This window comes from Acomys russatus, chromosome 5 (assembly GCF_903995435.1).
Source record: "Acomys russatus chromosome 5, mAcoRus1.1, whole genome shotgun sequence".
In the NCBI taxonomy this organism is placed as follows: domain Eukaryota; kingdom Metazoa; phylum Chordata; class Mammalia; order Rodentia; family Muridae; genus Acomys; species Acomys russatus.
Genome location: NC_067141.1, coordinates 425,938 through 451,493, shown reverse-complemented (window position 1 = coordinate 451,493; position 25,556 = coordinate 425,938). Strand labels below are relative to the sequence as shown.

The window sequence follows — 25,556 nt, the reverse complement described above, 5'->3', positions numbered from 1 at the left end:
TTCCTAATGGCTTCTACTCTTCTGGGTGGTCTCAATGTGAGGAGATCTAAGGTATTCGGACGCTTTCCTCATCTTCTACCTATTCCAAGGTCTAGGAATAGACCCTACATTTATTACCATCTCCATCCATTACTTTTCTTCCAACTTGCCTACCTCATTTCTCGACATCTTCATTCGGGCTGTAAAATGACTTTTGACATACGTTCAAGAAAGCTTAGGATGTTCCTTCCCAAACTGTTTTCTCAAGGGGAGGCATCTTTGGTTCCCCCGTCTCCCACACATTTCATATCCGATTCAGCAGTCAGTCCAGCATGCTCAAGCTCCTAAATATATTATGAACCAATTCTCCTAATTTGCATATGTCTTCAACACTACTGTCAATTCTTCCATGGCCTTAGCAATAGTACTTTATCTTCTCTATCTGGCAGCATTTAAAAAAAAAAAAAAAAAAAAAAAAAAAAAAGGCAAATAAGGTCTGGCCACTCACTACACTTCAGAAAGTAATACAGAAGCCAAACTCTTACTTTTTCTGCAACACCAAGAAAGCTTTCAGTCTCTTCTGGCTTTTGTTTAAAACATTATCCCGTTGGCACTTTTCTCCACCTAGACAGTTCCTTCCTTCTCTCGTTCTCTCTTCCTTTTGAAACCTGGAGAGGCCTTCTGACCACTGCATTCAGCCTCTGGGGCAGCTGCTATCTTCTGCAATCATTTGCTTATTAATGAAAAGTTCAGTTAGGGCTCCCCCCCCCCCCCCCCCCATTTGCTCATCTTGGTAATGAAGCCAGCTTTCACTGTCACCTGAAGTCTCATTCCTACATCCGGGTTCCTTTGGGAGACCTTTCTAAAGGCAAGCCTCTTAGAACTGCCCCTGTCGCTTTCCATTTACGTTCGAAAAGTCTGAAGGGTCCCATGCCAGACCTCGCCCACGTGCCACTTCCCTCAGGCAGGCCTCCCTAGGCCAGCAGCGATGACACCAAGCCGCCCCCACGAGGCTGGGGTCACACAGGCGCGTCTCCTAGCAACCCCCACACCGGCACCTCATCCCTGCCCCAAGGAAGCCAACCCCTTTCCCCAGCCCCCCGCGACTGGAGCCGGCATCTCCATCCTTACACTCACTGTGTCAGTCCTGCCTTCCCCCACCCACAGCAGCCAGCTGGGAGGAGGCGGTGCCAGGAGCTCTACCGAGCTTCGGGCCACACCAGGCTCCATCCAGCAGGTCCCGTAGACCACGCTGGGTCAAACCACCGAGCGGACCGCTCTGGGAGCATGAGGCCCAGGTCAGAGGTCGTCTCAAACTCCTCAAACTTCTAGCTCTAGCCCACTCCCCGCCTCACTCAAGAACTGAGCTAATCTCCCTTTCTTCTTGCTTTCCCTTTCACCGCTTCGTTATCCCCTTCCCCCATTTCCAGTAAGAAAATGGCCTAGCCCACCCTCCGCCTCTCCCCTCCTTGCCCTTACTTGGAGACGGCTTCGGACGTCCTCGCGTGCGTCATGACGTCACCCTTATCGTTCCCGTCTCCGCCCCTCTCCTATTCTCTCCCTCCTAAAGCCAGCGGCCGGCGGGGTTACCGGAAGTGATGATGCAGGAGGCGATGGAGGGGGCGGAGCTTCAGGGCGGCCGCCGCCGGTGGGCCGCAGATGAGGAGGAGGCGGCGGCCGCGGTGGCAGAAAAGGCGGCGGCGGCGGGGGTAGGAAACCTGGAAACGCAAGCGGGGATGATAGGTGGTTTGGACCCGCCGGGCCGCCGTCGTTTCCAGAAAGGGTTTGACTGGAGGAACCTCTGGAGCAGCTGTGAGTTTGGAGTAGGGGGGGTGTTGAGGAAAAAGGGGGGAGCATTGAGAGATGAAGGGGCGGGAGTTCGGTTCCTTCGAGAAAAGGGGTGGTGGTGGGAAGGGAGGAGTGCAATTCAGTGCCTTGTCTGGACTGGTCCCTCTGGAAGAGGAGGCTCTGACGGGAGCCTGTGGCGTGTCAAGCTCAAGGCTCAGAAAACTTACCTACTGTCCCTGCCAGTCCATCGCCAGCACCCCTCAATCCCGTGCCTGGGGACCTGGGCCGTAGATGCCCCAGGAGGGGCTGCAGACTCTGAAGTGAAAGTCCCGGGTAAGAGCCGTGAGGTAGGAGCCCAAAGGGGAGGTGGTGGGTGAATCTTCAGCTCCCTCCCTGATTTTTCTCCCCACCCCCATCCTTTTCTGTAATCGTTAACAGCCCTGTAATTAAGGGGGCTCAGACCTGAAGGCCTTTCTGTGTGTACCTTTACTACAAACGATAACCATCTGTGCCTGAGGTAATGGTACTGGAGGCTTTGCCTATATCCTGTTTAGGAAGTGGGACGGGGTGACAAATGTATTGTTGTTTCCAGCTCCACCTCTTATCTTCCCCCATACACACCCCTGTTTCTACTTTAATTCTCTGTGGTTGAATGGCAGTGCTGGTCACCCTCTCTCCTTTGTGGCACTTAATACCTCGGTTACCTCTTTTGAATTTTGGGTTCAGCTTGTATCTCTGCTCCTAACTGCAAGCTTTGTAGTACTTCAGTTATGGTCTGTGTCACACTGGGGAGTACCTCACAACGCGGTCTGGCTACCGATTATAACGAACATTTTCTTTTATGAATACTGCAATTCCAAGGCTCTTGCAAGGAATTATATGGCATCATAGCCCAGGAATCAAGGTCTCTCCGCTCTAAATACTTTATGTGTGAGGAATTTACATGTTGTCAACTCTTTCCAAAAATGATTTGATGTTAGGCTAATTCTGGATTTCTGTGTTTCTCTCCACCCACACTTCATGATGCACTTCTGAGAGCAGAAAACCCCATATTACTTTTTTTTTGTTTGTACAATTGGACAATAGCTCTTTTCTCTCTTGATTGGTGTGGCTTACAATCAACTTATGCTGTGATGCTTTGTGTATAGGTGGTCTTATAAGAGACAGTGTGATGTGTAGTTATGTTTTTAGCAGAATAATAATTCATAATGGGTATGGAAATGTCTGGAGAAAGAACAATTGATTGGAAATATCTTCATATTGTTTAAAAAACAAATTAAAAACAGAAAACACCGAGTAAGTAGTGCCTCTTCTAGTCTGTCAGTGATTTAAGTGTGAAGTGTTAATGATTCTTGTTTTAAGAAAGAAATGCTCTATTGATTATGAAACTGTCTTTCTTTCTTTCTTTCTTTCTTTTCTTTTTTCTCTTGAGACAGGGTTTCTCTGTGTAGCCTTGGCTTGGCTGTCCTGGAACTCACAGAGACCCACCTGCCTCAGCCTGGAGGGTGCTGGGATTAAAAAAGGTGAGCACTACCATGCCTGGCTTATGGAACCGTCTTTTAAGAAACTTTTTGCTTTAAGAAATAGTGCTAAATTTTAGGGGTCCTTTGACTAGAAAGTGCACACATTTTGCTCTTTATCCGAATTTCATGTTTGGTATCACTAGGGTTATCATAACAGATGTTCTTCTGATGCTGGGAAGAGGGTGTCATCTCATTTATCAGGGCCTTCGGGCCTGATACAACAGAATACTAAATGCCTATATTGTACAAGCCATGGTGTTTAGATGGTTTACAGAAACGTAACAAAAGAGCTACTGCTAGTAGTCTCACTTTAATTCATTTGGGACCTAGTTTCCCATTGAATGAAAAGTCCAAAATTAAGCCATCCAATAAAGACTGCTGTTAAGAACTAGCCAGTGAGCCAGGCGTGGTGGCACATGCCTTTTTTAATCCCAGCACTCTGGGAGGCAGAGGCAGGCAGATTGCTGTGAGTTTGAGGCAAGCCTGGTCTACCAAGTAAGTCCAGGACAGCCAAGGGTACACAGAGAAACCCTGTCTGGAACAAAGAACTAGCCAGTGTTTCAGACAATGAGTGTACCAAGTGAACACAAGCTAAAGGTCCTCTCTCAACGAGCCTTTGATTTTGATTTGATTTTGATTAAATGCTGAAGAGAATGAGTGATAGGATAGGAGTGGGACTGGAATGCAGTGCAGGGAGGCTTTCCTGAGGTGACACATAGTCAAAGGAACTTTAATGAAAAGGAGCTAGCCATGCAAGGATGAAGGGAGGACTCTTGGAGGGTTAGGGAACGGCTTGTGCAGGAACTCACTGGAATGAGCTTGGCAAGTTCTAGATACTAGGGAGAAGAGAGCGGGGGTGGGGTGGAGGTTCAGTGAGTAAAAGGTTGAATGAAATGGGGTCAGAAAAGTGGAGCTGGGGCTCATATTTGGTAGACAATATGAATAAGGAGGAGGAAGAAACAGGAAAACTCCTTTTTGGCTAACTCTATTGCCATTCCTCGAACTTTTATCATAATTTTTGCAGGTTCCACTGGACATTATAATTAGAAACAAAAGCAGCTCGCCCAGCTTAGAGTGGTAGAGGAGGTGCAGCAGTGGCCATTCTGGCTTTGTGTTTAGAAATAAGCGGTATGTTCAACTGAGGGCACACCTGTTCCCATGAAACATTATGCTGTATATGCTGCTGTTTAAAATTTCTTAATAAGTACTCTGAATGTGTCCTAATGTTTACATCTTGCATCTCTGTTTGAACTTAAGTCTGAAGGATTGGCATGTGATAATATGTTATAATATATTGGTCTACAAGTGACCATCCAGATCTAGGTTTCTGTGGTTTTTTTGTTTGTTTTTTGTTTTGTCTTGTGGGGAGGCAGCAACTGTGTTGCAATAGTTCTGCTCTTGCCTTGGCCTCCTCATGAGTAATAATATTCCACTGAGAAGTAGGTTGGTGCTAAAAGTTCACTCCGTGGATTACATTAGATAAAGACTATTGTGGGGCCCATTTCTACTATGTCACCCTCTTTGGGTTGGCATGTAACTCAGGGATGTAACCTACTTTTGCCTGCAGTTGGGGGCATTCATCTCCAGTTTAACCTTATCTTGGACAGATTGTTCACTTGAGAGGCTTAACAAGACATTGCTTTGGTTTGGCCATCTTGAGCTGCTTCACAGTAGGCTAAAATGGAAAAGAGTTTTTGTTTGTTTGTTGTTGTTTCCTCTTCCTTTTCAACCTCACAAAAAAAGTGACTAGAGTATTTTTTGAGTGAATCAGTCTTTCGAGCTGGGCAGTTGAGAGACATAAATGTTGTTTAGTCTGTTTGTAGTAAACCCAGTCTTAAACTGTTAAGTGGAACTGTAAAAGTAACTCCCCCCCTCTCTCCCTCCCTCTCTCTCTCTCTCTCTCTCTCTCCCCTCACTCCCCCACCCCCCTCCCTCTCCCTTTCTTTTTCTTTTGAGACGGGGTTTCTCTGTGTAGCCTTGGCTGTCCTGGACTCACTTTGTAGACCAGGCTGGCCTTGAACTCAGGGAGATCCACCTGTCTCTGCCTCCCCAAGTGCTGGGATTACAGGCATGTGCCACCAGGACTGGCATTGTAAAAGTAACTTTTATTTGTCTGATTTAATCCTTCTCTTGAAGCTTCTAGCCTCCATACAATCTAATCTAAGCCTAGGATGTTTCCAGCCTCTGAGATGTTCTGCTGAATAAGCTTACCCTTTCTAGCTCATTCTGAACTCTGGCTGGCTGGTTCAACTTAGCTGTTCTGCCTCTCTAAGCTGACTGATTCAGTCTGACTTCTCTCTCAGCCTTTGACTGAATTGCTGTGGTTGGCCCCAAGCTAACTCTAGCAATTTGTTCTAATGTTCTGGCTCCTTCACATTCTCTGGCTTGTTTTTTCTTCACCGGTGTCTAGCTTGTTCTCTGTTCACCAGTATCTAGTTTGTTCTTTCTTCAACCTCTCTTTGTACAACTCTCTTGGTAAAAACTGCCTCTGAATTCTATGAACTCCACTGCACTGCCTCTCAACTCACTGGCTCAGCTGACTGAACAGCACTGACTAGAACTCAGGTCTGCATGCCTCTTGTCTCCTGAGTGCTGGGATTAAGGGTGTGTTCCACTACACATGAACCACCTGAAACTTGTTCTATACCAGGATGGCCTTGAACTCAGAGATCTGCTTGCCTTTGTCTCCTGGGATTAAAGGCATCTGTTTATTCCAGCCAGAGTAGCCATGGTGTTGGATTAAAATTCCTCTACAAGGAACCATTTGGTGTTTGGTAAACACAAATTACCTTAAAGCCTGGGTGCTTTCTTCTACAAACTCACTTTACCTTTGTTTGGGATTAAAGGCATGTATCACTATGCCTGGACCTCAGCTTTTCTTTACCTGATACTTGCTCTATACCAGGCTGGCCTTGAGCTCAGGTCTGTTTGCCTCTGTCTCCTGGATTAAAGGTGTGTTTGTATTCCAGCCAGATCACACAGACCTAGAAGGTGTTTGGATGTGATCTCTTTCCAGAACAGCCATGTTCTGAATTAACATTTCCTCTACAGAAATGTGTGTGGGGAGAGGAGGGACTTGAACACAGGGAAACGCCCTTAAGCCCTACATTGACCACTGATTGTGTTTGGGAAATGAATCTAAATCTAAGTAAATTTGGAGTCTTGAAGCTGAGTTGGCTTTTTGACCTAAGGTGCCAGTCAGTTTGTTTCTTAAGGCTTGGGGGGATTTTGGACACATTCTAATGAAAGGTGAAAACCCTAAAAATCAACTAGTGCCACTTGCCTTTGAAATTGTGGGTAGGTTGTTTTTGCATTTTGTTAGCTGGCTTAAAGTTAATCTTATTTTACTATGGTCTTGATCTGTGTTCTGTAGTGAAAGGAGTTAATTGTACATTGGCTGCCAGTTGTTTTGAGGTGAAGAAGTAGTAACTCAGATTGAAACAATGGTAATTATGTGGTAACTCCTGTTTCCCTAACTCTTTATAACTTACAATTACTCTCTGTATCTGTTTACAGATGTTCATACCAGTGTACCAGGATCAGTTCTTCCTAATGTTGGAACAGTGTTCTTAGCTCTTTCCACAACAGACCAGGTTGATTGAGTTAGTGTCCTTTAGTTCAAATCTAGTTTCACTAGTTCTTGTATCTGTTTTTGTGGGCAATGGAAAGATTTTATCTCTTTGGGGGCCAAAAAGGAGATTTGAGTTGGGAATAACACCAAAAAAATGATGCAAACTGGTTCTTTGGAGTGCTAAAAGAGGGAAAATGCCCATTCTTTAAGATACATGCAAATGGACCTTACATTAGAACATGTGGATGATGACTTCTGCCCAAGTCTTTGAGTTGTGAGTTGAATTGTTGGTTTGGGGCCGAGATGTAGCTCAGGAACCCAGTTGCACAGCTGTGCACATCACTTGGTGAGGTCCTCGTGTTTCCCTCCTGTCCTTCTATACATTGCCTAAGCATTCAACCTCAGGGCCTAGGAACCGGAAATAATGCTGTCACCGAGACCTTTAGATCTAGATGAGCTCTGGTGACTGACAGATCTCTGATAGCATTCTACAGAGGTCAGGGCTTCATTCTCAGGCTTCTTGTAACCATTGTTCCTCTTTCTGCCTATCAGTGCAAGAGACAGTGCGTTGGACAGATCTGCCCCGTTTTAGTAGTCACAACATTTACTGTATTGAAAGGAGTTAGATCTACTTAATCTAGTCAGACTCCTGCAAAACCTTAGCTGTGTGTGTGGGGGGCAGTGTGTGTGTGTGTGTGTGTGTGTGTGTGTGTGTGTGTGTGTGTGTGTGTAGCAGCCCTGGCTTGGCCTAGTACTCACGTGGATCTGCCTCCCTCCTGGGTCCTGGTATTAAAAAGCATGCACCACCTGGTCACAGCCATGACCCCTGCCCCTTTTTTCTAAGCCAAGGTTTTAGGAACCCCACTGAGGTAGTAGCATGCTTATGACAGAGATGAGGGCATTTTGTTCCTCGCTCCCTAATGCTTCATTTTACCAATTCTTACTTCTTTCTCTTTAATGTGGCATATATGAAGCAGTGATTTGATAATGGAAGGAGAGACACTAGTGCAGCAGAGGTTGTGGGTGTTCATAGGGAAAGCTGTAGGTTCCTCCAGAGTGTTTTTTTAAGTGACCACATTACATTTCAGTAGGAGTGGAGACTTTAGCACCCAGAATTCGTTCAGATTTCTGCGACAGGGAATTCATATGTAGCCAAAGCTGGCTTCAAACTTAAGATCGTTTCTCTCCTCTTCCTGAGTGATGTTGGGACTATAGGGTCACCATGCCTTGCTTCTCAGATCTTAAGACAACTGTGGGCATGATTTAATAATAGCTGTGCAAAATGCTGAGTATGTATGTAGTTGTTTCCCCAGAGGCCTGCTGTAGAATCTGAACAGGAAAGTCCAAATATGCCTATTGACTGAGCAGTTTTGTGTGAATCACCACAGTGGTTACACAAGCTATCATTTTAAAAAAGCGATTTTGGCTTCAATTAAACAATTGCTTTAGCTGAGCATAGTGTCACACACTTGTAATCCCTGTATTTAGGAGGCTGAGGCAGGCAGGATTGCTACAAGTTTGAATCCAGCTTGGACCAACCAGTACCAGGGCAGGCAGAGCTTTATAGCATGGCTCTTTCAAACAAAACCAAACCATCACCACCCGCCTTTGTGTCCCACACTTGTAGTTCTGTATTCTCAGTGCTTGCCTCCAGCGGAGGATTAGGAGTTCAGGGTCATCTTCAGCTACATAGCGCTTTTGAGGCCACCCTGGGCTATATGAAATCCTGTCACAGAAACTACACCGCTCTCCTCCCTATTCGCACTTGCTTTATGTCCACTGGAACTGTTTAAACAGTAAGAGAAAATCAGGCTACCACCTCAGATAAGATGCTGAGACAAGTAGCCTGGGACTAGGAGGCAGGATCACAGATAGATAAGATAACACTCTTGGGCCCTTTAGGGAGACAATTTTTCCTAACTATGGTGGTGTTTCCAGTAATGATGAGTTATGTAGTGAATGCTCTATCCATTTTTAAGAGTGTTTTCATGATTCTTGTGTCTTTGTAAATCAATTTTTTTTTTTTTTTTTTTTTTTTTTTTTTTTTTTTTTTTTTTTTGAGACAGGATTTCTCTGTGTAGCCTCGGCTGTCCTGGACTCATATTGTAGACCAGGCTGGCCTGGAACTCACAGAGATCTGCCTGTCTTGGTCTCCCAAGTGCTGGGATTACAGGAGTGTGCCACCGCTCCTGGCTGTCAATCAGTTTTTATTTAAAATAACTAGTCACTTTTCTAGTCAGTTACTCAAAACTGTTGCTGAAAAGTTCATGCTCCTGGGAGAATTCTACTTTGGGTTTCCTAACTTACGAAGAAGTCTAAAGGGTCTTCAGAGACATCCATGGAGTTGTTCAGTTGAGGTGTGTGAAATAACAAGCCTTTTTGTGGCCAGAGTTGTAAGTGCTGGTTTCTTGGAAACAGTACAGTGGGGGAAGAGACTTGTCTTCAGTGTTTCAGCTGGGAAAGGCTAATAATAATGAGTGTAACTGAGGTGGGTAAGGAAAAAAAGCTCATAAGTTGCCCAGCTCCAGGGAATAGCGTTCACTAGGAGAGTAGAGTTAGGAGCCTGATTGCCTGACTCCAGGGATCATCACTCACCATGAGTGGATGGGGACCTGATCTGCAACAAAAACATATGTTTCTGCTTCAGGAAGAGTGTAGGGATGCAGTCATAATTGAGTAGGCATTTGTGATTGGCAGCTTATGGGTGCTGGAATATTTTTCCATTATTTTTTTCTTTCTGTTGTTTAGGATGTGATATATTTCTTAAAAGATTTTTGTTATTTAAACATACCATTAGTAGGGGGCGTGGTGGCACAAGGCTTTAACCCTAGCATTTGGGATTAAACCAGCCAGTTCTCCAGAGCGGGTTCCTGGACAACCAGGGCTACATAGAGAAACCCTGTCTCAAAATACAAAACAAAGCAAACAAACAAACAAAAAACCTTCAGCTTCACAAATCAGACGCTGGTGAGATGAGAGAAGTAATGTGCTGGGGCCCTTTAGTCTGGATAGAGTACCTATCGAAGAAGACACTAGGTAGTGGCTGTTGTTATGGCAGCACTTCCTTGTGAACGCTCGAGATAATTCCTGACTGACTTTCTTTTGGGAACTACTACTAATGTGAAATAACAGCCAAAGCTATTGAAGAAAACTGTTTTAAACTTTGTGTTTCTACAACATCTGTGTTTTCTTTGGCAGGTCCAAATAGTTCTTTAGTTTTTTGTTTTTTGTTTTCTTCCCTCTATGGTTTATTTTCATTTTTTTTGGTATGTGTGTCTATGTAATAGTATGTCGTGTGTGTGTGTGTGTGTGTGTGTGTGTGTGTGTGTGTGTGTGTGTGTGTGCTTGTACACACATGTACAGGTCAAAAAAGAGTATCTGATCCCCTGGATTTAGTTATAAGCAGGTTCTGTGAAAGAGCCATCTCTCCAGCTCTAGGTTTTGTTTGTTTGTTTGTTTGTTTTTCTTCTAAAGATTTTTATTCTTTCAGGTACTTATGGGTTCCAAGGGACCTGATTTCCTAGTGTTGAAAATGGTCAACAGTACTCTTGAGCTGATGACAGGCATAGATTCTGTGATTACATCAGGTAGTAAGGTGTTTTCTGAGCATTGGTGAAGTCGGTTTTAGTGTGCGCATCTGCTTTGAGGTTACTAATTACATTGTTCCAACAGTTTTCTGGCATCAGCTGAGTGTCCAGCAGCTCAGCTCTGGTGCTGTCTGGCATTAGCATGGAGCCCACATTCCAGTGACTCAATCTTACAAGGTCGTGCCAATTAAATGCTAGCTGTGGGCATTTCCAGCTTATCTTAACTTCTTTTAGAATACAAATTCAGGGCTCCCACAGCCACTCCCCTGTCAGGTTTGATATTATGCTAGCGCGATTCATAGAACTCAAGCAATGCATGATACTTTTTCGATTTTGTTATAAAGTATGTAACAGCCAGTGGCAGCAGGAGCTTTAGACAGAGCCCTGTGCTGCCTCCTAGAGAGGCTGGAAGGCTGCTGCTCAGGTGGAGGCAAGTGGTGCAGAAAGGATTCCAGAACACCTTTGTATCAAGCAGAGCTAGATTATTAACAGAGACTTTAATACAGACTTAGTACTTGGCATTGGAGGAGGGATGGGTGTTTAGGAAAAAGATAGCATACACATGAACTTCTCAAGATCTCCCAGTAGCTGTACATATGATTTTAGTGCTTTTGAATTACATTATTAACAAAATTAAAAGTTAAACAAAAATGTTTAGGTATACTTATTCCTAGCTAAGCCTAGTAGTTAAGGGCACTTGTTGCTCTTCTTGAGGACGCAGGTTTGATTCCTAGCACTTTTGTAACTCCAATTCCAGGTAATCTGATACTCTCTTTTGGCCTCCTTGGGTGCTAGGCACACGTGCTCATGCATGCATTCAGGCAAAACACACACTTAAAGAAAAATTTCAAAATACAATAACAAAACATTTAAAAAAAAAAAAAAACAGTCAGGGCAGGAGTATTTGCAGAGAACCAGGGTTTAATTCCCAGTTCACAACTGTCTGTAACTTCAATTCTGGGGATCCCATGCCAGCTTCTGACCTCCACAGGCACACATGTGATATACATTATGCATAATAAAAGTGTAAAAGGACCAGAGTCAAGACATATTTTTGCCAACGGTCAGAACATTCTCCACAGTTGAGTGGAGAGTGGGATATGACTTTCTCACATACTCTGGTGCCTCACATTTGACCATGTCCCCTGGAGGGGGAGACCTGGTGGCACTCAGAGGAAGGACAGCAGGTTGCCTATGAGCATATACAGGGGGAGGTATTCCCCCTCAGGAACAGTCATAGGGGAGGGGAATAATGGGAAAATGCGGGGGAGGGAAGAATGGGAGGATACAAGGGATGGGATAACCATTGAGATGTAACAAGAATAAATTAATAAAAAAAATTTGAAAAAAAGACATATTTTTACTGTAATGTGGTTTTTTTTGTAATGTGGTTTTTAATGTAGCTTTTAAAATATTTATTGTTGTTGTTGTTGTTATTATTTTGTTTTGTTTTTTGAGACAGGGTTTTTCTGTGTAGCCCTGGCTGTCCTAGACTCACTTTGTGGATTAGTCTGGCCTCACAGAGATCCGCCTGCCTTAGCCTCCCAATTGCTGGGATTAAAGGCATGCACCACCACCGCCCAGCTTATTGTTATTTTATTTATTTTGACTTTTTTTGAGGGGGGGTGTCTCTCTACATAGTCCTGGCTATCCTAGAATTCATTATGTAGATCAGGCTGGCCTCTGACTCACAGAGATATTTCTGCTTCTGCTTCTGCTTTTGGAGTGCTGGGATTCCAGGTGAGTGCCACCAAAGCTGGCTACTTACTTTTGATTCTCAATCCTGGGACTTGGGGGCTCTCTTCCTTTCCATATTCCTGAAGCTTTTATTGTTTTTCTATTCTGCCTTAATTTGGGCTGGGAATGTAGTTTGTATAGTGCTTACCCAACATATGTAAAGCCTTGGGTTGAACCGATGCATCTTTCAACCCTCTAAAAAAAGGCAGATGTGCTGAGTGTGGTGGTGCACTCCTTCGGTCCCAGCACCCAGGAGGCAGAGGCAGGCAGATCTCTGTGAGTTTGAGAACAGCCTGATACACAAAGTGAGTCTAGGACAGCCAGGGCCATTACACGGAGAAATAAAAAATAAAATAAAACAAAAACTTTTCAGCCTGAAAGTTTTCCCTCTGGCTACTTCTGGAGCTTCGGAAACTACCCTTTTTATGATTCCTAGGGTAATTCTAATTTCTTGTCCAGGCAGGCCAGTCACACTACCCTCCCACCTGGTTTCAGTGCTCACTAATTTGGAAATTTTCAGTCCTCATTGATTTATTCTGCTTTGTTGTTGTTGGTGGTGGTGGTGAAGTGTGTGTGTGTATTGTGTATTTCCTGGCTAGCACGGTCAGAGATACCACTCTGGGCTTTGATTTAGAGTTAATTGAGGTCTTATTGTATGGGCTTGATTATTGGCTCTTGGTAGTTGAGCTCTTGTCTCCTGCCCATCTCTGAGAAATTAGGGCCTGAAATCGAATGCTGTGGTTAGGTTTTTCTGGCTTGACTAGCCCTCCCTTGAAACCTCTGAGGGCCCACCTGATATCACCCACTCATGTGTGGTTCAAAAGGTTTCCCCCCATGAATAGCAAAAAAAAAAAAAAAAAAAAAAAAAAAAAAAGTCAGGAAATTTCAAAGGTTTCAAAAACTGGAAGGAACTAGAGATGATTGTTGTTGTTGTTGTTTCACTTTAATTCTCCAGTTGAGTGTTTTTCTTGTTGTTTATGAGACAGAATCTCAAACTGTATTTCCAGCTAGCCTGAGAGACTCCCTATGTAGACCAGGCTGGCCAGCCTCAAGTACAGAGCAATCTTCCTGCCTCCCCCTGCCCCGCCCCCCCACCTCCCCTCCCCCACTCTGGGATTACAGGTATGACCCACCGTGCCTGTTCTTCAGTTTTGAAGTCTATAATAATAAACCTATATTAAGGCTAGCTATCCTTTATTTTCAATGATAATTAACAATGTACCTTATTATTTAATGGTGTCTTTTGATAGTCAAATGCCAAAAACTGAATAGTTTTGGATTATAAGAAGCAGACTCAGTATAGTGTGAAAAGGAACTCTAGAGTGTGCTGTATTCCTGAACTAATGCTAGCTCTCCCTACTGTCAGAAACACAGTAACTTGCTGGTACATCCTTCATCTTACACTCATTCCATCTACCCACCCACCCATGCATCCACCCACCCACCCACCCATCGTCCGTCCATTTGTCTGTCTGTCTGTCTGTCTATGTATGTAGCTATTTATCTGAGACAAGGTCTCACTTTGTAGTCCTGGCTGGCTTGGAACTTGCTGTATAGTCCAGGCTGTCCTTGAACTCAGAGATCAACTTGTCTCTGCTGAGATTAAACCCCATGTACCGCCACCATGCCTGCTTCCATGTTACTTTTAAATAAAGCTTTAAGAAATGTTTGAGTATACATAAGCACATATTTAGAGCTAACATGCTGTTGTAAGTATGAACTTTACTTGCCACTTGAACTTGGATGAGCCACATTTCTCTAAGCCTCAGGTCTGTTATGTGTAGAGTGAAATTCATTAAAGTAAATAGTTGTAAGGATTGTTAGTGTATTTGAATGACAACATATAGTATGTTTCATATAAAAAGTATTATTATTAGTAGTTATTATTATTAACTATATGGCACATGTAGCTAAACTCACCCAGATTGTAATGCTCAAGAAAGGATATATCATTTATTATTATTTTACCTCCTTCTATAGAGTATATAAAACATTGCTGGGTGCACAGTTATCTATCACTTGAATGCAAAACCTGCCCTCTGGGTATCTGGGAAATAATGCACAAATGTCTCTAATGGAAACTTCCAGCTTGTTTCCAAAGTTGGCCTAAAAATTAACATGGAAAAATCTTCCTCCTGAAATCCTATAGAGCAGTGGTTCTCAACCTTCCTAATGCTTTGGCCCTTTAATACAGTTCCTCATGTTGTAGTGACCCATGTTTCATTGCTACTTCATAACTGTATTTTTGCTACTGTTACAAATAATAATGTAAATATCTGATATGCAAGATATCTGATATGTGACCCCTTTGAAAGGATCACTTGACCCCCAATGGGGTCACAACCCATACATAGGTTGAGAACTGCTGTTATACAGCCTGTGTGAGTCTAGCAGTGGGGAAAGAGCCTGTGAGTCTAAAATTGGGATGCTGATTCAAGAGACATTTTTACCCTTGGCCATATGCCTTGAAGTTCAGTGAGTTGGACAAGCCTTCTTGAGACTTTGGACGGAAACAGATTTGTGTCAACCAGTCCAGATTATCTGAGAAGATCAGCAGCTAAGTACCATGTTATGCCTGTTGCTTGTAGGAGAAAGTGAAGCCCAGACCTGCTCCAGGCTCACTGGCTGGTGAACTGTGGCCAGGTCTCCAAGGCTCCTGGACAGTCTATTCTAGGAGACCAATTGTGTACATAGTGTCCTGTGCTGGTCTGCACTTTGCTACTGGTTGCTGTGTCTTTGTAGGTCACATCTCCTCTGTGCTTGTTGTCTTTAACTGGGATGCAATGGTAGCTTTCTTTGGCTATATTTGTTTTAGTTAAAAGAAAGTTTTTACATTTATTTACTCTATGAGTTTTGGAGGGTACATATGTGAAGGTCAGAGGACAATTTGAGAAAGATAGTTTTCCCTTTCCACCATTGGAGTCTTGGTTTCGAGCACCCTCTTCATGGCAAGTGTTGCTGAGTCCTCTCCAGGGTCCTGGTTATACGTACATTTGTTGTTGAAATGAGTGCACTAGTGTTCTTCCTATACTACCAATGGTTCTAGTGAATGCTTTTCACCTCACCATTCTCCTTTTTAATGTGTGGTGCGAAAATATAACTAGCATATAACACTTCTGACTATATAGATAATGGTGCTAAGAATGATCTAAATTGGGTCTTTTTGGTTTTTTTGTTTTTGTTTTTGTTTTTTTCAAGACAGAGAGATGCTATGCCACAACCCCAATAAAACCACCACATGAAGCTCAGATTTCTCTGGAACAGTAGAAGGTGTATTTTGGCTGGCTTTGAACTCATTATGTAGATAAACTAGCCTGGCTTCCAATTCACAGAGAACACTTGCTTCTGTCTCTTAAGTGCACTACTATGCCCAGCAGGTCTCCCCACCCCCCACCTTTTAAGAAAAACAGCAGGTGGTCAGATAGATGGTAAGTGTATACACAGAAGAATAAGGGTAGGGTAGGAATGGCTTGGAAGACTAGGTAGTGCAGAGTCACACCTCACTTCCTGACTATTTTGTGGAAGTGGCTCTACAGAGCAATTTCAAGTTTGTGCAGATGTAAAGACTTGTCTAATTCTGGAGCAGACTGACAGAAATACCCATAGGTAGATTGTATGGAATTTAAAATAAAGACACTTCCCAAATCACAAGTATGGATTTTGTAAAAATTTAAATATCACAGATATTAGTGACACCTTTATATTTAGGCAGTGAAAAAGTGAACACTGCTGTTTTCTCTCACTTTCAGCAGGTCCCCCACTATATGGATGCGTAGTCAGTCATTCACTCATTGGCGCTGGGACTCCCTGAGGTGTGAGTTAGGACCTGAGGGGAGGAGAAAGACCTGACCATGGGTTGGCATCCAGAGTCAAGGTTTTGGAAGTCTAGGTTCTGCCTCATCATAAAGGTGACCTGTATATTTGGTGGTGACCACTTTAAAGGGACACTGTGACTTGTGCCCTAAAATAAACTTAAGCACTGAAAGATTTTTGACAGTGTTAAAAATCTACCTTACCATTCTCATAATTCCACATATACCTTGAGGGGCAGGTAAATAATGATAGAATGATAGCCTGTGTGGGAGGTGCTATCCTCCAACCCCAGTTAACCTCCTAGTAAAACTCAAATTTCTGTGGAACAGTAGAAGCTGAGAAAGCTGCATTCAGATGTGGTCTGTGTGTTTCTTGGGTTTTGTTTTTTGTTTTAAAGCATTAAGTACCCATAGTTCCTCAACTTTTCCTCAGGCTTTAATACTATTTGGTGGTTGGTCTGTATTTTGCAAATGACCTTGGTTTTTTTTGTTTGTTTGCTTATTTTTTTTTTTTTTTTAAATTTCCTTCCTCCCTCCCTCCCTCCCTCCCTCCCTCCCTCTCTTACTTCCTCCCTTCCTTCGCGCGTGCGCGCGCGCGCATGTGTGTGTGTGTGTGTGTGTGTGTGTGTGTGTGTTGTATTAATGTGGCAAGGTGAGTATGTTGGAGTCAGGACAGTATGTGGGAGTTAGTTGTCTCTGTCCCCTAGTTGAGCTATGGCGAACTCAGACTGGGCAGCAAGTGCTCCTATCAGACAGTCCACTTTTTGCTGCTGTGATAAAGCAACAGACCAAAACCAACTTGAGGAGGAAAGGGCTTATTTAATCTTACACTTTATAGTCTGACAGCTAGCGAAGCCAAGGCAGGAAGCCCTGGAGAAACGGTGTTTACTGACTTGGCTACCTTACCTTTTTTATCCAGACCAGGTTAAATTGCCCAGGAGCTCAGCAATCCCCTAGGTAGCTGGGCCCTCCCACATCAATTAGCAATCAAGAAACAGCCACAGGTCAGTGTGATAGAGGCAGTTCCTCAATTGAGATTCCTGCTTTCAGGTATGTCAAATTGACGAGCAAGATTAGCTATGTGTGGACTTAACAGCCAAGCTGTTGCACAAGAACCCTACCACCGAGCTGTGTCCCCAGCCCTCTGCATGATTTCATACTGAGGAACTCAGATGTTTCCCAGCTGTGGTGAGATCTAGTGCTCTGTGCCTGTATCTTTCATGTAATTTTGGTTTTGTCATTCATACCGTCTAGTTTCCTGAGAGGTTGTGACTTGCGTTAGGGCTGGCGAGGAAAGGGAAAAGGCCTTTCTTTTCTCCAGGCTATAGTTTTTTGGGGGGAGAACTAAAAACAAAACAAAACAAAACTCAATTTCTACTAAGCTCTACTCTAAGCAAGTGCCCTTTTTAGCAGATTTTAATTTACTTGGATTCCAAACCAGGCAATGTGCCTTTCTTCTTGGATGTAAAAATCATAAAACCACCTTATTGAGGGTAGAGATTGCACGTCTGAAATAGTCTATATTCCCTAGTGGGGAAGTTAGTCAGTATTTAAAAGTGTCAACTGGTGAGTCTGGGTAAATCTGACAGGGGATAGAAGGGAGTTGCAGGGGTTGCCCTTGCTCTACAGCAAGCCTTTGCAAGGCTAGGGACAGTTGTTCATTTTCCTCTGTTCTTGGGAAATTGCCATTGGATCAATAAGTCTTGGTTTCCAGCACCATTTACTGTAGGCTTCTTAGTTCATTCAGAGTCTTTTCATCCTAAGATAAAACCCGGGACTGCTGGAACGGCTCTGTGGGTAAAGGTACTTGCCGGCGTGTGGTAGAAGGAGAGAAGCAACTCCAGAAGTTTTCCTCTGACCACCACAAGGTACACACATACAAGTAAATGAGTTAAAAATAAGCTTTGTCAAGATTTTGGAAACTTGAACCTTCTTGGCAGTTTCAAATCAGACAAAAACATGAATTGGAGACTTAACTGTGACTTTGAACCCTCCTTAGCCAAGAAATGGGAGTTGCTTAATTTATCAGAGCTCTCAGCCATCGCCTCACCCAGCAGAAAGAGCTAATGGAGTTATGCAACAGGTGAGAACCTTTCCAGCTGCCTTTTCACCATTGTAAAGAAATGGTTTTTCCTCCCTGTAAGTAACTCATCCTAAACTTCTCCCTTCTGAGTCGCATGTTTGCTATTTACGTACAGTACTTGGCCTCACACATGTTTAGAAGGTCCCTAGCACTACAGACGAGCTTTTGATGGCCACAGCAGCTTAACAGAACAAGACTAGCAATGCTTAAGGTTCCAGATACAGGATAATTTCTCCTTAAGAAGAAACAGGTTTTGTGGTTTTCCATTAGAAATACATGATCAAGGGACTGACTTTCCCAGATGGAATGTGTATCGTTCTCAAAACCAATCTTGTAAGCTAGAAAATCTTGGCCTCCAAAACGTCCTGCTCTCACCATGGGAATTATGTGTAGTCTGCTCTTTTCTGGTGGATAGGGAATATAGGGTTGAATATATGGCATTTCAGGAACAGAATGGTGCCCATATGCTGCCTGGTATTCTTTGAACAGATTCAAGTACAGTGGCTCTTGTTCTCCAAGGAATGTATAGCATGGTAGAGCCACCGGACACGGTAACAATTAGGCAGGATGTAAAGTCAGTGTTCCAAGACTGAGGTATCAGTGCAGGTGCCAGCAGGTCAGCATCAGGAGTCCTGTGGGAAGAAAACCTGAGCTAGGGCTGAGGAAACCATACCAGAGATTGATGGAGGGGAGAGGCATTCCCAGCAATGCTAACAGTGAGGTAAAGCTGTAGAGACAAGATGGCATCTTGGGAAATACTGTAGCACATTAATATGCATTCGACATAAGAAAGGGATGATAGTGACAGAAGCTGAGTCTTGTGTGAGCCTTGGTGAGTTTGGGTGTGAGTCTGCAGGGGAAAAGGATCTCTGATTTGGGGAGGGCAGTCCAGGAGTTGTTCTCAGTGCAAGCAAGGTGAGGACTGTACACAATTGAGCCACATCCTCAGTTCTAGTGAATGATTTTAAGTAGGTACATTAAATGTCTACAGTGTGTGTGTGTGTGTATGTGTGTGTGTGTGTGTGTGCAGCAGGAGGTTGGAAGTGGATTGTGAGGGCACTGCACTCAGGATGATAGAAGCCTGAGCTTCTACCTGCCACACCACTGAGGAAGCTTGGCCTAATCGGACAAAGTTTATTGCTGTGTGTCCCACAAGAGTCAGCAGGTGAAAAATACTGTGCTCTGTTCAGTCCTACAGAGACCCAGGGAATGTAAGTTCCACCATCTCATACTACACTGTCTGTGCTGTCTTGGTTATTTCCTTCGTTCACTTCAGCAGGTGATGCAACCAAGACTGAGGAAGCACCTGCCTGAATCTCCTTGCATCATTGCTGCCTGGAGGTTACTGGCCAGAAGTAGACACCTTTCCCTACCTAAGTAAAAGGAAGCTTAGGAATTGGGGGAACAAATGGAATGTAGGATTACTTTCCCTGTTCTTGTCACACAGTGTGTCATATAATAGGGACTTGTATAAGGTAATTTTTCTTCCTTCCTTTCTTCCTTCCTTCCTTCCTTTTTTTTTTTTTTTTTTAAGAGAAAATCTCTCTGTAGCTTTGACCTTGCAATCCTGCCTTAGTCTCCCAAGTACTAGGATTACAAGAGTGTGCCACCATACTTGGTAAATTGCTTTATTTCTGAGCTTATTTCCTCATCTATAAGATAGAGATAGCAGAAATATCCCCTTCATGGGTAGCTGTGAAGATTAAATGGTAGGATAACTGGAAAATGATTACCATGTCTAACACATTAATTATATCATAGAGGAAAAACCTGGTCATAGAGGGTCATTTATCCTTAGAGGGTCATAACCAACATTTCAAAACAAACCAGAAAAGGAAAAAGCATCAGAGCACATCACAGAAACAAGAATCAGTTAGTGTCGCACGTGTGTTTATGTGTTTGTGCTAGGTCGGGATGTAGAATCTGTTTCTTTAAATATTTATTTTCTGTGTGTGAGTGCTTGCCCATGTGGTGCTCCTCCTCCCGAGGAGGCCAGAAGAGGGTGTAGGATCCTCTGGAATTGGAGTTATGGATAGTTGTGAGCCACCATATGGGTGCTGGGAAGTCAGATTTGTGTCCTCTAAAAGTGCAGCCAGTGCTTTTTTAACCCCTGAGCCATCTCTCCAGCCCCAGAATCCACTTCTCACTTCAGCTTGCAGTTAAAGTTTGAAAATTACTAGCCCCTTTCAAGTGCTCTTCCTCAGAGGCGGGGGGACTTTGGTCCCCCAAACAAAACACCACTACTATTTGAAAGAGTCTGAAAGAAAGAAAGAAAGAAAGAAAGGAGGGAAGGAAGAAAGAAGACAAAAAGCTCTCACTGCGTAGCTCAGGCTACACTTTAACTTGCCATATATGCCATACTGGTCTTGAACTCACAGAGCTCCACCCTCTGTTAGGGCTAAAGGCAGGTGCCATCATACTCATCTTGCTGCTCTTATTTTTGAGAACCAGTAAAACGGGTCCTTCAGCCAGTTACTGTGGCGAGAATCGTTCCCATAATACTAGTGGTGTTGGGGTTATATCATTGTCTAGTTTGTTGTGAAATGTTTACAAACAGTGCTTGGTAAATAATGAACCTTAGGGAAGTATTTGTGGAGAGTTTGGGAGAGTACCTAGACTAACGTGGATGAAGGCAGATTGTGCAGCACACCAAATATGAAGACAGTACTTACTTTCATTGTTTCTGTAGTAGCTATCCTTTGTAAGTTAGCATGTGAAGTAATGGGTTTCATTATGGCATTTCATCCATATATGTCACTTTACACTTTGCTTTTATTTATCTTCTTTTTAACTACCCTTTCTCCCTCACTCCCTTCTCTTGTTGGTACTCTACCTCCTCCCAAGCAGTCCTCCTTGGTGCTTTTTTGTCACATGTGTGAGGAAAACACTTCTTATGAAGGCATTTTCTTGCTTTCTCTTCCCCACCCTTTCTCCCTCCTCTAAAGTCTCCAGCTCCCTTAGAGTCTCTGTTAGATTCTTTAGGAATCTTTTCTTGGGTGTCAACTGGTTCTACCATGCACTGCACGTACTTTCCTTCTTGAGTTTGTAGTTCAAGATGCTGGTTGCTAAGACAGCAACATCTTTTCTCTCTTTGTACGGCTTATGATTGTATTTGTTTCTGTGACAGTGTCTCTCTTCATAGTTCTGGTTGTCCTGGAACTTGCCAAGTGGACCATGCTGGCCTTGAACTCACAGAGATTTTGTTGCATCAGCCTCCTAAGTGCTGGGCTGGTTTTGTTTAACTGTTGTGAGCCATGAGTGTTTCTGTTGCGTGGAAGTAAATCATATATAATGCATTCATCGCTGTACATGTACTACTGGACATAATAATCCATCTGTTCTAGTAAGATGTCATATTACTTCCTTAAAAGTTCAATCAGAAAAACTTACTTGGAGTTGCAGGGAGTAATGAAGTATTTTCCTTTTTGTTTCTTAAAGTTATTAGTTTTGGCTTATGAGAAAAAAAAATGCCACAATTGTTTTGTTTTGTGTTTTTAAGGTTGTATGTTTGGTTTTTCTTGCTGAATAGTTAATGACAGCAAGCTGACACACAGTGGGACCAATCACTGTGCCTTTGCTCAGCTGTGGTGCATAGTGAGTCTTCCATTTGGTAAGCCCATGGGCAATACTGCATCAATTTGGATGAACGGGAGTTAATCCTGGCTGCATCATGCAGTGGATTTGTTAAGTAATTTATGGTACCCACAAACCGTTTGGGAGGTCTTTATCATCATGACAGTCTCACTCTGAGCCTTCTGTCCTTACCCAGTTCTGCCAGAGTGATTCTCATACCTCAAGGGCTAGAGACTTGCTTGCTGTAAAAAGTAGGCATTGGGCTTTTGCTTCAACATACGGTGTGTTGATGAAGAGTGGGTATTAAAACCCAGAAATATTGAAGCTGGTGATTGAAGCTTAGAAGATTAGTTTAGGGGCACTCCCCCTCCCACCTCATTACACTGACTTAATTTCTGAAAAATGGTTCATACTTAGTTAGGATTTCAAACATTTCTTCTTTGACTAGCCTCAAAAAAATTTTATTGTTTTTGTCTTTTAAGTTGCTGCTGAGATTCATTTGTGTCAGGCAAACACAAGGAGTGGCAGTTTGATTTTCCATCACCCCACACAGTAGGTTTCTTAGTTTTGCACTGATGGATGTGCACTGTTAAACAAGCCTTACTGTTTGCTGACTCAACTCAGTGAGGAGCCCTGTGGCAGTGTGACCCTGTCCCCAGCTACCAGCACTTAAACTTGGAATACTTGGAGTTTTCAGTGTATTGTGTTAAAACAAACTTCTAATTCTGGCTATTTTTCTTTTCAACTTTAGGCCTAAAATTGGAAGCTCTATTTTTACACAGCATCTCCTAGAAAAGTCACCAGTGTTGCTTTTCTCTTGCTATCCCAAATATCCTAACTGGGCCTTGGGGGTGGAGAGAGCAAGAGCTGGCTGTTTCACATGGCTAAGCAGAATGTGTGGGCCTGCCTGCCAGCCAGCGGAGGTGGAATGCTCTTTGCTTCTTGGCAATTATGTCTGGGTTTGGAAGCTTTGTTCAGGACTTCAGCTCTTGGCCTTTTCTTGCTGCCGTTTGCAGTGTGGCTGATTGTTCCTAGGGGATCTGAAGAGGCAGAGTGTATTGTCCTCATCTCTGTCATCTTTGACACGGGAGACGCTTTAAGATAAGTCAAAAGCCACTCTATCATCAGTGAAAGTTTTCTTTTTCTTTTCTTGGCTGTCCAGGAACTCATAAATGTAGACCAGGCTGGCCTTGCACTCACAGAAATCTGCCTCTGCCTCCTGAGTGCTAGGATCATGGTGTGCACCACCACTGCCCTGCCTCAGTGAGTTCTTATGGGTAACATAGTGGGAGCAAGTGTCTCGAGACTAGTCCTTTATGTTTTAAGTAGTTGACTCCCTATTAAAATAAGCATATGCAGTATTCAAAACAAGGCTTTTGGTCCCAAACCCCTTTAAGTAAGATATTTTCACATATTAGCTGGGGAGGCTAGCCAGACCCTGAATGTTGCTACCACGTTGCCACACCTAGAATACTGTGTGACTGTGGATTCAGTTAACCTTTGGCTTGCACTTTTGGTAAGAGAAGAGGTAGGAATGATTTCTGTGAATAATGTGACGCCCTTCCCTTTTCCCAGGGAATGAGGCATGGATAAGAAGAGACAGATGGAATTCCATGTTTTCATCCTCAAATTCTGGATTTCACTATAAGAGGTGAAAATTAGCTTAGGAAGTGAAGAGAGATAGAGCCATTTTACGACTGGTTGAGAAGCTTTTTGTACCCCACTATTTGAGAAAGTGATGAGATGGGGAATCATTGGAATAATAAGCCCCCACCCTCGTTTTTCGGTGGAGGTGGAATCTGCTCTTTTCTGCTTTGGCAAGTATGTCTGGATTTGGTGGTAGAATGCAGGAGGGAAAGGGGTCTCAAAGAAATCTGACCTTAAAACCAGTTCTTTTTTTTTTTTTTTTTTAAAGATTTATTTATTTATTATTATGTATACAATAGCTCTGCTTGCATGTACACCTGCAGGACAGAAAAGGGCAGCAGCTCACATTACAGATGGTTGTGAGCCACCAAGTGGTTGCTGGGAATTGAACTCAGGTCCTCCGGAAGAGCAGTCAGTGCCTTCAACCTCTGAGCCATCTCTCCAGCCCAAGAACCAGTTCTTAAGAAATGGAATTGAGTTCTGTATCCATCAGACTCAGTTCCTTTGTTGTTGACATCATTTCATCCATTGGTATAAGTAACTATGATTTGTTAGGCATGATTGTGCTAAGCATCCCTGAGTTAGTACAGTAAAGTGACAGACTAGTGCCTTGTGTATCATGAGCACTCACTGTCTGTCTGACTTGCTGTTCTCTCGCTGTGGGTAGTAGACACCTTGATCAAGGCAACCTGTAAAAGAAAGCATTTAGTTGGAGGCTTGCTTACAGTTTCCAAGGGAGCACAAAGGCAGGCAGGCAGGCAGGCAGGCAGGCAGGCAGGCAGGCATGGTTCTGGAGCAGTAGCTGAGAGCAGCTCACATATGATCTGTAAATTATAGACAGACAGACACACAGAGGGGGGTGGAGGAGAGAGAGATATGGAGGGAGGAAGGGAGACGGAGGGAGGGAGACAGACAGAGACAGAGAGGAGAGAGAGAGAGACTGACTGAGACTGATTGGGCCTGGGGTGGGTTTTTGAAACCTCAAAGCTCAACCCCAGTGGCACACTTCCTCCAACAAGGCCACACCTCTTTTTTTTTTTTTTTAATTTATTTATTCTTGTTACATCTCAATGTTTATCCCATCCCTTGTATCCTCCCATTCTTCCCTCCCTCCCATTTTCCCATTATTCCCCTCCCCTATGACTGTTCCTGAGAGGGATTACCTCCCCCTGTATATGCTCATAGGGTATCAAGTCTCTTCTTGGTAACCTGCTGTCCTTCCTCTGAGTGCCACCAGGTCTCCCCCTCCAGGAGACATGGTCAAATGTGAGGCACCAGAGTACGTGAGAAAGTCATATCCCATTCTCCATTCAACTGTGGAGAATGTTCTGACCATTGGCTAGATCTGGGTAGGGGTTTAAAGTTTACCTCCTGTATTGTCCTTGGCTGGTGCCTTAGTTTGAGCTGGACCCCTGGGCCCAGGCCACACTTCTTAATCCTTTCTAAATATCTTATCAGCTGGGCAATAAGCATTCAAATACATATGCAGGCCATTCTTATTCAGACCACTACACTAACAGTGCTTCATCAGCAGGTATGTAGAAACACTTGCTTTGTGCTTAAGAACTGAGGTACAGAGGATATAATTTGTACTGTTTGGGGCATCAGACACATCAACAAGTGAGACTCTCAGAGAATATAGCCAGGCTGCTGTTGCAGGCCTGTAATCCTAGCACTTATGAAGCTGGGGCAGGAGGATCACAAATTCAAGGTCAGCCTTCACTAATTATAGCTATAAAAGCAAACCAGAAAACCAAAGCAGCTGGGCACAGTGGCACATGCTTTTAATTCCAGCACTTGAGAGGCAGAGGCAGACAGATCTCTTGTCTCAAAAAGCAAAACCAAACAAGTGAAATCCAACCATCAATATGAAAGCACAAACAAACAGAAATGTTGTCCCAGATTAGAGTACAATGACACATAATTGATTGAATCCATCTCAGTAATTGAACTGAGACACATCTGGTACAAAATTATCCTTTGATTTCCCCCAAACTTTAGGTGAGAACACTGATGTGCAATGTGTCCAATGGAGAGCTGGTAAGACCTATGTAGGTCCAGTTATTTTTTCATACAAAGCATGTCCTCTTCTTCTAGAAGGCACAAGTAGGGCTTCAGGAGAAGCTGAAGGAGCTGTAGTATTTGCACTAGTGATTTTTGAGTGAAGGCTCTGGATGTGGTTGAAGTACATTCAAAACTGATGTGTGTTCAGAAAGTTGCATGCAAGTCCTCGGACTCTGTTACTAGATGCAAAGC

At 43.5% G+C, this 25,556-nt stretch overlaps 2 protein-coding genes across 7 annotated transcripts in view; one reads left to right on the top strand and one right to left on the bottom strand.

Annotated features, from left to right (window-relative positions):
* Positions 1 to 1,605, bottom strand: part of Lyrm1 (LYR motif containing 1) — a 105,392-nt gene extending 103,787 nt beyond the window's left edge. The window contains exon 1 of one of the 5 annotated variants that reach the window (XM_051145141.1): positions 1,459 to 1,605. Coding sequence is in view for 1 of the 5 variants with exons in the window: in XM_051145139.1 (XP_051001096.1) it covers positions 1,117 to 1,209 (93 nt within the window). In the remaining 4 variants the exon portion in view is untranslated. Of the gene's footprint in view, positions 1 to 1,110; positions 1,322 to 1,458 lie in introns of those variants that run through there. The other 4 variants (XM_051145143.1, XM_051145139.1, XM_051145140.1 and 1 more) reach the window with 4 other exon arrangements.
* A 12-nt stretch (positions 1,606 to 1,617) lies between these two features.
* Dcun1d3 (defective in cullin neddylation 1 domain containing 3) overlaps positions 1,618 to 25,556 on the top strand; it is a 41,736-nt gene continuing 17,797 nt past the window's right edge. The window contains exon 1 of one of the 2 annotated variants that reach the window (XM_051145137.1): positions 1,618 to 1,791. The gene's annotated coding sequence lies outside the window, so the exon portion shown is untranslated. Of the gene's footprint in view, positions 1,792 to 1,892; positions 2,101 to 25,556 lie in introns of those variants that run through there. The other variant, XM_051145138.1, reaches the window with a different exon arrangement.